This window comes from Oxyura jamaicensis, chromosome 1 (genome assembly GCF_011077185.1).
Source record: "Oxyura jamaicensis isolate SHBP4307 breed ruddy duck chromosome 1, BPBGC_Ojam_1.0, whole genome shotgun sequence".
In the NCBI taxonomy this organism is placed as follows: Eukaryota; Metazoa; Chordata; class Aves; order Anseriformes; family Anatidae; genus Oxyura; species Oxyura jamaicensis.
In genome coordinates this window covers 94,609,632-94,622,251 of record NC_048893.1, presented here as the reverse complement: position 1 = coordinate 94,622,251, position 12,620 = coordinate 94,609,632, and the positions used below count along the sequence as shown (strand labels likewise).

The window sequence follows — 12,620 nt, the reverse complement described above, 5'->3', positions numbered from 1 at the left end:
TTGACTATATTTTTTATTTTCTTTAATCCTCAGAATCAAGGACAAGACAGTGTAGCCATTCTGAAGTCTCTTGGCAGGAGGTGGTGACTTCATGACAAAAGTGTTCACAGCATTGTTAGCAAATAATATCTGGACCAATGATATTGATGAGACTATGAATGTTTAAGGAGTTTAAGACACAAATACCTACTGAATTATAGCACTTGATGCAAGGAAAAGGGAATGGAAGATGTAGTAAATCCCTGTATAGTATACTAGCCTAACAACATGAGTATTTTGTTCCCTAAGACCCCTTCTTCTTTTACTAAGAGGGTGTTTTGTTTTGTGGGATGGAGAGAACAAGCAGATACTATAGGCTGATTGTGAGGGACGAGGCTGAATGAGACAGGAAGGCTTTGCCATCTCTATTGAGATTGTCCCTCTGCTCCAAAGAAAGCTGTTCATCATCTTCCCTTAACATTCAGATCTTCCTTAAGAAGCTGCTGGAAGAGTAGAGCCCAATGCATGTTGTCTGCATAATTTCACTGAATGCAGAATTTCACAACAAACTATACATTTGCAGTGAAAAGTAGCTGTCTATCTGGAAGCCTTCTCTGGACCTTGGATCTTTCTGTCACATGTTTCAGTCAGTGGCACATCCAGCCCTCCTGTGTTCTCTCACAAAAAAATGTGCACTCTTTTAGTCACAATGCTGTGGTTGTGAATTTTACAATAGATTTTCTGGTTTATGAAAAACAACAACAATAACAACAATAACAACAACAACAAAAACCTTAGTATTTGTTGCATCTTTCAAGTAAAATTATCATTGTCTTATTCTCAGAGGTGAATTTCCTCCTCCAAATGTATAGTTCTCCAGTGAACACCAAATAAATCTTCCTTGACTATTTTAGCTACAATTATTATCCAGGGTCAAACTAACTTGTTATCAATAAAGTTGCAGAGGTGTTGGCTGTAGGCTGAAAATGGAGATGATCCAATTATTATTTTTGATAAGTGATTTAATAATGAATATATTTTGTGTGATATTAGTCCAGTCACTGCAAAGTAAATTTCCCTTATATGGTCCAAGATAGAATGACCTTCAGTATGAATTGTAGGTCCTCACAGAACGTGCCACCTGTAAACTTAGTAAATATCATGTGTGTTTTAAATTAAAAAAAATAATAATAATTATAATAAAATCAGTTTGGCCCTTATTACAAGTATTCTTCACTGGTAGCATGAGAAAACTACAGATGTGTCAAATGTTAGCCATATCACTTCAAACATTTCAAGAAGTTGCTTGGATATCCTAACAAAACAAAGATAGGAGCAACCATATATAGTAGAATGTGTCATCACTGTATCAAAAACAAAAACACAAATCAAAACAAAAATAAATTCTAAAAAACACAGTAAAACTATAATATTACTGGTTGCACTTGCAGGGAGGCATGCTTCTGCTTTCATCTACTTAAGTACTGCTGTCATAGCTTAGGACTCACTTCTACTTGAGTACTTCTACTTCTTCCTTTTCCAAGGCTTCTAACTTTAATTTTGGACTTGAACCAGAAAGTCTTAGTTTTTATCTGACAGATTATAGAGAAAAATAAACTAAAATATTTGATTCCATGACCCCTTTTTATCTGTCAGAGACAGTTAATTCCCACCCCCCAATTTTCATAAGCTTCTGTCTCCTCCCATTCTGTAAATGGAAAATCCCCACTAGTTATTAGCCTGTCACTCACTTTAGTTTACTGAACTCTTCCCGAAAAGTGTTTCATGTTCCCCTGTCTCCAATATCCATCTCATCACTCTGGAAAGTAACGTATCTGCTGTCTTTATCTGTAGAACTTCAGGTACAATATAATTTCTCTTATTTCCAAATTGCTGCATTTGTCCCAGCTCCTCTCCATTTTTCTGTTAGCAGTCAATTTGCACTGAAAATCCTTAACCTTCTGACTTTTTTTTTGGATTGTTTTTCTTTAAATGTTTCTTTCAGATTTCCTTAAGTGGTCTTTCTCCATTTGCAGAGCTCTTAATTCAGATGCAATGTTATTGTAGAAATGGGAGTATACTCTTCAATGTTTCCTAAGCTGGTGTTATAAAGTAAGTTTTATTTCTGTTTTTACTGCAGATAAAAGAAGCCAATTTTTGGGGATCTAACTTTGTCATGAGTGGTTCAGATTGTGGCCATATTTTTATATGGGATCGACATACTGCCGAACATCTCATGCTGCTGGAAGCTGATAATCACGTGGTGAACTGTCTTCAGCCTCATCCATTTGACCCAAGTAAGATGATCATTTTTCACAGGCTGTGTTCAGGTTATCTATAGTAAAAGTCTCAAAATTCAATCTTCAATTCTGTGTAGATCAATAGAGCATTGTAATGGTAGATTTTCATCAAACCCTTTTTTATTCTTCCAGTATAGATTAGATAATACTGCTTATGATTTGGTCTTTTACTAATGACTTTTCAACCCTTGAAAGCCTCCTTACTCAATAAGTTCTTGGAATGAAAATGTTACTGACATAGTATTTATAGAAAGTTAAGATGCAGTAAAAAGAATATCAATTTCTTGCTCCCTCCAGTACATTAAATGTTTTCCATGACAGAGTGAGGGAAATATGGGGTCACTGAGATGCCAGTAACACTGTGGGAATTGATACTTGAATCTGGTCTCTACTTGCTCTGTCTGAAAATTGAGTGAAGTGTGTCTCAGACTTGCCGTCTTTGTGAGATTAAAAGAAAATTCATAGAAATTTTAGCAGTTTGTATTTCGGGATAAATATTTATAGAAAAGATGAACAGAAGTAGTAGAAGGAATCAGATGTTATCTGACACGTGGATGGAATATCTTAACGATGCTACAGTTTCTGACACAGTCAAAGAAAGCATTCATGTTATTTCTTTTTTCTTCATAGCCTACCTACATGGCTCTAGAATAACAGTCAGCTGTAAACATATAAAGTTATAATAATACCAGAAGAGGATAAGATTGTTAAACTTGTACAGTTTTCAAGTTACTGAGATGTTTCTATGGAAGTCTTATCTCTGTAGTGTTTCTGTGCAATGATCTAGAAAATGGAATTTTGTTTTGCATATTGTAGAACTGTTTATGAGAGTGACCATTGCTTTTGTATATTTGAATGTCAAATTTACATGAAGGACATAAAAATTATCAAATATAAAAATATAATTTAATTTTTCTTGCTTCTGTCTTTGTAACTGGATTCAGAAGTCCTAAGGCTTTGTTACTAATGCATATAATTATCAGATCACCATCAGAAATATATTAGTAGCTTGTTCTTACTTTCTGCTCCTGTCTTATGGTGGTTTCTTTTTTGTTTATTTTAAGGGTCTCTTGAAGTTTGCATATGTCTTCTTTCTCAGGTCCCTTAGGGAGAATTATGTAGTCGTGTGTTCAGCATAGAACTGACTTTTACAATTAAATGTTTCTGGTAGTACAGCAAGTGAAATTATTTTTCTTCAACTCCACTTAAGTGCAGAAAATACTGGTAAAGACATAACATATTTAATTTAGAATTATTAATATTACTTATTTCTAGTTCTGGCCTCTTCCGGTATTGACTATGATATAAAAATTTGGTCACCATTGGAAGAATCCAGGATTTTTAACAGAAAACTTGCAGATGAGGTAAGAACCTTCCCTCCTTTTCCACAGTAACGTTGCATCTTCCATTTCTACAAAAGTCTTTGTTGCAAATCATTGATATTACATTAACAGTTATTTAATATTAAACAAATGAGCTACAAATAAAAAGCTGTCCTTTATGACAACTAACTCACCTATAATTGGCAGTACACAGAGGCACTTTGCATTTCATTAGCTCCTAGAAATTATATGTATGAAAATACAGTAATAAATTATGCACGAGAAAAGTTGGAAAAGGTATGAACAGTCGCATAAGGAAGAAAAACTGGCAGGAGTTAGAAATCAAGGCACTGGTTGTCTTTAAACAAACTAGCATAAACGTGTGCTAAATGTAATTATCATGTTGAGAATTTTGTCACTTGATTTTTAGTAATTTTGAATTTTAGTAGTTTTTTCATTTAAAAATGTATGACTTGCAGCAAATTTGACAACAGTATAGATAGTGATTTTACATGGGTTTTCATTTGTTTGTTTGTTTAATTTGATCCTAATATTGAAATATCTATGTAGAGAACAAGAGAACCTGATAGAAACTGAGTTTTTACCACATGAATTTTGGCTACAATAAATATCCAAAATAGCTGAACTGACTTCTTCATAGCCATGGAAAGGCAAGAGAGGAGGAAGAATTACATTTGGGGAGTGTATAGTATAGATATAGAACCACATTTAAAATTAAAAGAGGACATTATCTTAGGGAGTTGGAAAAAATGGCGACGATGGGAACAAATCTCTGGACACAGAAAGCTTCAGAAGGAGCTGAAAAGATGAACAGGCTGTCAACAAGGTGTTACTGATGATGCACTAGAGAAATAGAAGGTGAAAGAGGAAAAATGGCAGCGTGCTATCTTCTCACTTTGCTTCTCTTGGGGAGTGATCAGCTTGTGCAAAGTGCTTGATAGATAAATAGATGAAAATAACAGAAAAGAGGAGCTTTGAATTGGCTGGGGACAGCACACTGCAGACATCTGCAAGAACATTTTCCTCAGAAGATGAACAGGCTTGAGAATGAGTCTCAAGAAAAAAAGAAATGCTTTATTTACCTGCCTTTCAGCATATGGTCTTTGAGGAAGGGCCATACTAAGGTCCAAACGTGTCTCCACCTAAAGAAATATTTATGCTTTGTGATAACCAAAAAAATGTGGTTTGAGAGACAAGTGAAGGTGTGGGATTAGAATTTAATGGCAAAGCAAGAGGGTTGGCAAGGAACTACCTTGAGAAAGGAAGAAGGCAAAAGAGCTTAAAGGTATTTGTTAGTAGACTTCTCTTCCTTGAAACGAAGGCAGTAAGAGATGGCTATTTCAAGTAATTTAGAGGTAAGCTGTAGACATGTTCAGAAAGAATTATGGAGCTGAAGAATGTTCCTGAACTGGGATAGAATAATTGCTTGTGTTCCTTGGATTTTCTCCAAAAGTTTCAAGCAGCATGAAGGTAGGAGTTTAGGATAACCTCATCTCTTTTCCTTCCCACATTCTTGGCCGGTGCTAGTGCTAGATCTTTGCTGTCTGCAACAGTTGCCATCTGGAACAGCACTTTCTCTCATCAGTCATCCTTATTTCTTGCAAGGTCTAATTTACAAAAGTTTTTTTCTCAGCTGCCTGTCTCAGTATCTACCATGGACACAGACAACAGAATGATGATCTTACTCGAATACTTTTAGGTAGACAACTAGACAATGAACTCTGCCTGCAGATAGCTTACTGTTCATACCACATACAAATACTGTAATTTTGGGTTCTGTAAATGCATAGAAACTAGAAACTTTGTATTGTCAAACTAATACTGATGCACTACAATTTTGTATTCATTTTTACACTGTTTTTCCCCCTTCGCTGCTGCCAGGTTATAACACGTAATGAATTAATGCTGGAAGAAACCAGAAACACTATTACTGTTCCAGCTTCTTTTATGTTACGAATGTTGGCATCTTTGAATCATATAAGAGCAGGTGAGAGACTTCTTTAGAACTTGACCACCACGTTGATCTATGAAATAGCAGATGGACTGGGGGACCATCAAGATCTTCAGCTGTATGTGGCTACACTGGGGTTTGTGAGAAGTTTCAGTGGTTCTTCATGGGTCTCTTAATAGATGTACTTAGAAATAGCTTCTGTACTGTGAGACTTGCAGCATTTTGCAGCTGGTTGTTCTTTTTGATTGTTTGTTTGTTTGTTTTATCTCAAAACAAAGAACAAGAAAAATGCATGTTCCCAGATGTTCCCATACTATCCTCCCTGTAATAGTTTGTTAGCGATGTGTTCATTAGTAATGTAGTGCTAATTCTATGCTGAAAAATATTCAGTAAGAAAAGATCTCTAGGAGATGAGGGCTGTGATGGAAAAAGTGTTGGGGTGACTGGAATGAATCATAAGAAACTGACACTCATTGTGGACTTGGGATTGCCTGGGAATGAAGGAGGGTGTGAAGATGCAGGGCTGTGTAATGGGCAAACCTCTTGCTGCAGGTACTAGCATTCCTCGTTCACTAGGGTGTGAAACTGGTGATAGGAGGGGTTGCATGGATAATAGTCACTGGAAATTCATAGTCCTGGATGTTAGTGCTTAAGCTGACTACAGTGGGTTGAAACTGAGGAAGTAGGACAATGGAGGCATGGTACTGGGTAAGAAGCAGAGAGGGGAAGTTTGGGGAGCCTGGTATGACACAAGGCATAGAAACCTAGTAGATGAGGGTGATGATGCTGTTAAATATTGAACATGGGGAGTCCAGCACTTGCTGAGTGGGATAGTGGGCTTGTACAGGAGGGAAGCACTGCCTGGCAGCAGCTGCTGCTCCTCTTTCACCTCCCATTGATCTGTTAGGAGCAGACGGACAGGAAAGGAAGAGTAAAGCCACTGTGTCCAGACCAGTGGCGTGCCTCACCTCTGCTGTCAATGAATACGTTAGCTAGTGTTTTTCTTCATTTATTATGTTTTCTGTGTTTCTGCTGGGTGAACTTTTTCTTAACCCAACAGTGCATGTTTGAGTGATCTTGAGCCAGTCGTGTTCCCACACACATTTCTGTATTTGCCTTTCTCTAAATATTTACATCAAAAAGTACTGTTTTTTTTCCTCATGTATATGGTGACAAATAGCAGGTCCCCTGTCTTCTGGAGTATACAGATTTTCTAATTGCAGCTATTCTAGTTTTAGCTCCTCAGAAAATTATTCTCAGTCTCTTGGATTCACTGTCTCTTTTTAATATCATGCTTGCATTCATCTTTCCTGTGCTGACAGCCAGTCAGCACCTACAAGGTTTCTCCTTTTGTACACAAAATTCACTTTTATGCCTGGAAGTCCTTTAGAGCTTTTGCTGTCACTGTTCCTTCTCGTTATATCTACCCGATCTCTGCTGTCAGTCCAGTTTCAGATTCTTTCATGGCTCTGTTACTGTATAACCCGCACCCACTGTGCATTGTGTAATAGCCCAGAGGGATACTAAATTATAAAAATTGCCAATACCCCAAAACTTCAGAAGTTCTCTTTACTAAATCTTCTCTGTGCCTTACAGACCGATTGGAAGGTGACAGATCAGAAGGATCTGGTCAGGAGAATGAAAATGAAGATGAAGAGTAACTGGCAGTTGTGTGCAAGCACCTAGACGTTAATGGAATTTGTATAAGACATTAATTATATTTTTCCTTACAGAGCTTTAGTGCAATTCTACGGTATTGCTTTTGGATAACCTAACCTTTTGTTTCTGAATGACTGTGTGCATGACTTTGGGAGAGTGTGCAAGTAAAATAAGCAAAAATGTTTTTAAAATGTTTTGCCATGTATGAGGGGTGCTAGAAGATGCAAAGTGCAATATTTTCCTTAACCTGCAAATGTGGGAGCTTGGATCAATGTTTTCAAGTAACTTTCATTATAGTAAAAACGTTGGTTCAAATAAATTTCTATACCTGCTGTTTGCATGTTTGTTGCTTTCTAATTAAAAGATTTGGTTGTTTTAAATCGTCCTGTGTTTTCTCTTTTTTCAACCATTGATTTATCACCTTGTAATTATATCCCCATATCCTCATTATCCCCACTGTACCCACACACACATACACAAAACTGCCTCTCTGTGAGTCTTAGTATAGTGCCACTTCATACTCTCCATGCTTGAATCGGTAGTGCTGGTGAAATAGTTCTGTTTCACTGATAGGTCTGCGCACGCGTTCTTTGCAACAGTGGCAGATTTACCTTAATGTCCATTGGATTTAGAATGGAGAAAACATAGTATAGATGATCTGGAGGAATGTGAATTTGAAAATTCCTCTGTTACTTCCTGGGAGTAGTTGTTTGGGATGCGAGGTAGTTCAGTCACAAAGGTAACAGACCCTAACCACCCTCCATCTGCTTCAGAAGGCAATGGAGAAGAGGAAGTGAAGGAAGAAAAAAGAACGTGGAACAGAGCAGCTTTGCTTAATGGCTGTTGTTGCCAAGGATGCAGGTGCCAAGAGGCTCCATCAGGAGGAACTGGGGAATGCCAAGAAGGATTATAAATCAGGTGGGTGAGGGCACCAGAGTGGGAGACTTTGCACCCTGAGTTTTACAGTGCAGGCATGCTAAAAAGACTTGGAGAAAGGACATAAATTAAAGAAATAGAGGGAAATAGGAAAACTAAGAGTTTGAGTTGGAGAAAGAATTGTGAGGCAAAATAAATGGGAATTACCTGGAACCCAAGTGGTAGTAAAAGGGTGTGGGAAGAACAACATGAGAGAGGAGAAGAGCAAGGAGATGGATGGGGATTTTTTTATTTATTTTATTTTATTTTATTTTATTTTGTATTTTTAAAGGAACTAAACTAGTTGAGAAGAAAAGTTGGTCCGGGGAATACATGAAATTAGTGAGGAAGAGCAAAGTATAAAAGCTTTAAAAGCAATCCAAAGCGAAATTAGGAAATTAAGAAATATTTGTGGGGGAGAAAATATTTTGGAGGCAAAGGGTGCTGAGAAAACTGGATGTTACAGAACACTGGAGAGTTGTGGAAAATGGGAAACGTCACACCCAGAGGAGGTGAGTGCAACAGGGGATGCGAATTTGGTGAGCATTTTGAGAATGTATCTACCCATGAGCAAGGCGGAGTGAGAGAAATCACGGTAAGTTGTGTTTTTTTAAGGCGTGGAGTGACAGTAATCTCTGGTATGCGCGTTTCTCTTTACTGGTGACAAAAGGAGAAAGATTGTCTAAGTGGCCTTGGTGTTGGAGAAAGGAACAAAACATGAGTTTCTCCTGATGATGTATCATTTTGGACAACCATTTTTAGACCAGCAAGAAAAGGTAGTATATTCCATGACTTTGTGATATGCCCCCCCACCGCCTTTTTTTTTTTTTTTTTTAATAGTGGTGGTGGAAACACAGTGGTCTAGAACTGTGCACATCTTACTGCTCGTGGCAGTGAGCAATATTATTACTATCAAATACAAATTAGCCCTGAATTTCTATAACAGAACACAGCATTTCATTTGATTTAAAGAACTATACAGTAGGTGTATATAGCATAGCTGGTGTGTATATTACTGGGGTTGTCTGCTCTGGTGTAGCTGCTGGCAGTAAGAGGAACAGAGCTGTGTTTCTGTTCTGCGTGGCGTCTGTCGCCGTGGTGGACCTCTTCCACAGCGAGGGGTCCGGAGCATTTCTGTGAAGGAAACACGACAGCACGGTGTTTGGTGTAGTTGTTAAGCCTTCTATAGGTGAGTCTCTGAAGATGATACTTGAGATGTATCTTCCAAAATGATTGACCATGGTGTTCTTACTGAAGCTTGAGGTTCTTCTTAGAAATGAATAACTTTTGCCTTTTGAAAACAAGCTAATGCAGAAGTTGCAAAGAGCAGACCTTGGCTTTTACTTCTAAAACGCTCCCCCTGCTGTGCTGTGTTTTTTCTTCTCACAGATTCAAATTTCTGTGGGGCTTTTTCATATTCAGTGTCTTTCCTCATGGAGAATTTTTTGTGGTCCTTCTTTGTCCATTGCCTTGTAAAAATGTATTGTAAAAGTCTGTCAGTTCTTTAACCAGTTAATTGTGTATAAAGAGTCAAACCATCTCTTTGAAATGTGTATGAATATTACATATAATTCAGCCTTTTTTTATTTCTCTCGAGTAAATGTATGGAAATGACAGCTTTTGTCTTTACAAGAGAGGTCTTATAAATCATCACTTTGGATGTCTTTGTTTCTAAAAATAGAAAAGCTGCTTCTGCTGCTTTTGCTTTACTTGTAGCAATTGCCAGTGAAGACCATACAAACTAGAACAAAAGCAACAATTTTGTGAGTATTTTTTCCAGAGTTCCCCAATAAGCATGTTATTGTCAGAAGGTCTCTTGTTTATTCAAAGGCTAATTATTAATTTACAGATGCTTAGATGTGGGCTTACTAATTAAGAGGAGGGTTGAACCTCAATAAGAGCAAAAATTTGATACTTGAAACATTTCTCAAACTTCAGTGAAGCTTTTCAAGCAGTTTTTCTAAAACTAAGGTATCCATTGTGTTCATCTTATTTTCCATAACCCTTTAGGCAATTGGTCTATGTCTCCATGTCTAGAACCATGCAGTCATGGCTGGGAGAGGCCTCATGGCGGCCTGCAGCTCCCTCACGAGGGGAGCGGAGGGGCAGGCGCTGAGCTCTGCTCTCTGGGGACAGCGACAGGACCCGAGGGGACGGCATGGAGCTGGGACAGGGGAGGGTCAGGCTGGGGGTTAGGGAAAGGTTCTGCACCCAGAGGGTGGTCAGGTGCTGGGACAGGCTTCCCAGGGAACTGGTCACATCGCCGAGCCTGCTGGAGTTCAAGAAGGGTTTGGACACTGCTCTCAGACATAGGGTTTGGTTTTCGGGTGATCCTGTGTGGAGCCAGGAGTTGGACTCAATGGTCCTTGCAGCTCCCTTCCAACTTGGCATATTCAGTGATTCTATGAATAATAGGAGTCGGTGGCAGGAGCTGGAGGGATGGAGGCAGACATCTAATGTTTGTAGCAACAAAGGAAAAAAAAAAAATGAAAATGTTATTCAAGCGTACGCAGAAGCAATCAAGCAAGTATAAAAGCGTCAAACCATCCCACAATCCCAAACCTCACAACTCCAGAGGCAACTCCTGCTGGTCTGGGTCTGGGTTTGCACCGGGGTCTTTGAGGTCGGTGATGTCGCTGGAGCTCCCCCTAGCGCTGCCACTCGTGCAAGCACTCGTTTGCGTGTGCAATGAAAACCGGTGGATGTGTACTTCGCGCCCATTTGGTATCCACCATGGTGATACAGTGCCTGGGACCGTCCTTCTTCCTTTCAGGAAACCCAGTGAGAGGAAAAGGCCCACCAGCAGCAGGCCATAATGCTCTTGTTACACGTCAAATGACCAGTTCTTCTAGCTGGACGCTGAAAGATACATATCCAAAATTTCTATTTTCTAATTACCATATTAACAGCCCAAATTTGATGAGTAAGATGGTGAGTGGGAATTTGGGGTGCATCTTATTTTCCTGCTAAGTGAACTGAAAGTTGTCAGTCTGCTCAAGCTGGTCCTCCCCTATTCCGCTGCCTTTCTGTCCTGCAACAGCTTGCTGTAAATGCTTATATCCTAGGAAGAAAATTGATTAAAACAAAGAGCTGTTATCTAAAGCCAAGGTTCAGATGTATTTGAACTCACTTTTATATTATATAGAATTCTACAGATATGGCGTATCTCTAAGAAGGATATTTCTTAGGATTGTTGCAAGCATCAAAAGTGTCTCCTTTGCTGTGCTGCTATGATTTCTGGCAAATAATTTGGTGTCTTGAAGCTTGGGCAGATGGTTGCTGTAGGAAGCATTTTCTTGATTAAATGTCGGAGATGCTGAAGCTGTTGAAACAGTTATCAGCCTAAACTCCTTCCCTTTATGCCTTCTCCCCCTGATGGAGGCAGGATGAGGTTCACTAAGGACATCGTCCTGCATTACCTTTATAGTAAAATCTTTGTAAGCAGTAGATAAATGTTGTTCAATAAAACCTTACGTAGAACACTGTATATGTCTGAAACACTTTGAGAACACCCTAGAGGATGATTTTGAGGAGGAAAATCCAGAAATAAGCGTTTAAAATAGATATCATTGGAGGTGTGTGTGCTTGTGTGCAAGGGATGGGAGAATCTGCTCAGAGATGCTGTCTTGGAAAGCTGAGTGGTGATGTCTGCAAAGTCGTTTTTGTATGGAAAGATACCGCCAAGTCAATTTCAGTCTGTGAGGCTGGGGCCTATTATTGATAGAGTCACTGAACCTAATGCAAAGACCACCAAATCCTTGGGAATCCTCCCTCTGTGCTTCACTGTTTTATGTCACTGCTTAGGTCAGAGCCCACATTCCTCCCAGTCTGGTCACGTCGCTTTGAGAGACCTCAGCCGACGTACAGGGAACGGCACAGAGGGCAGGCGTGAGGTGATCTGCCCAGCCTAAATACAGATTGATTTTGTCTTCGAAACCTGGGACTAAATCGATTTTAAATTATTTTCATGAATTATGGCCTGGCTGAACACTTTTATCCGGGAAAGCATCCGGTTTCTATTAGGTGGCATCCTCTACTGTTGAGTTTGAGTTATTTTTTAAAATTTTTATACTTGTGTTTTCAATGTTCTTTTTATTGTGTGTAATTGCTCTTTTCTTTTGCTGAAAAGGTACCGTCTGTCTTCTCTGTGACTTTTAAGAACTTTCTGTCAATGCTCCCCCACTTGATTCATTTCCATTTGCTGATAGAGCCAATTAAAGTCCAAAAACTTACTAACAGTGAGCACAATTAGATGTTTCGTTTTGAAAAGTTGGCACGTGCTACTCTCAAAGCAAGATCTTTTCATCTGATCGTGACTCCACCTGTTACCAGGCTTCCCTTATTTTGCGGGAGGAGGGCTGTGCGCAAATCCACGGGATTTGACAGATTTGCTCCAAGTTAGGCCTGATGGCTATTAATTCAGGCAGTTCTCATTTCAGTGAAAAGCTCTCTAACTAGAGTTTGTTAACAAGC

At 38.9% G+C, this 12,620-nt stretch overlaps 2 protein-coding genes across 10 annotated transcripts in view; both read left to right on the top strand.

Moving 5' to 3' along the window:
- Positions 1-7,612, top strand: part of DCAF6 (DDB1 and CUL4 associated factor 6) — an 81,718-nt gene extending 74,106 nt beyond the window's left edge. For all 7 annotated transcript variants that reach the window (XM_035315219.1, XM_035315218.1, XM_035315215.1 and 4 more), the window contains 4 exons: positions 2,120-2,276; positions 3,555-3,643; positions 5,504-5,609; positions 7,170-7,612. In XM_035315219.1, the coding sequence (XP_035171110.1) occupies positions 2,120-2,276; positions 3,555-3,643; positions 5,504-5,609; positions 7,170-7,234 (417 nt within the window). In that variant the 3' untranslated portion in view covers positions 7,235-7,612. The remainder of the gene's footprint in view (positions 1-2,119; positions 2,277-3,554; positions 3,644-5,503; positions 5,610-7,169) is intronic.
- An 807-nt stretch (positions 7,613-8,419) lies between these two features.
- The window catches only part of GABRR3 (gamma-aminobutyric acid type A receptor subunit rho3), a 60,969-nt gene continuing 56,768 nt past the window's right edge, over positions 8,420-12,620 (top strand). For all 3 annotated transcript variants that reach the window (XM_035315229.1, XM_035315223.1, XM_035315226.1), the window contains exon 1: positions 8,420-8,659. Coding sequence is in view for 1 of the 3 variants with exons in the window: in XM_035315223.1 (XP_035171114.1) it covers positions 8,605-8,659 (55 nt within the window). In the remaining 2 variants the exon portion in view is untranslated. The remainder of the gene's footprint in view (positions 8,660-12,620) is intronic.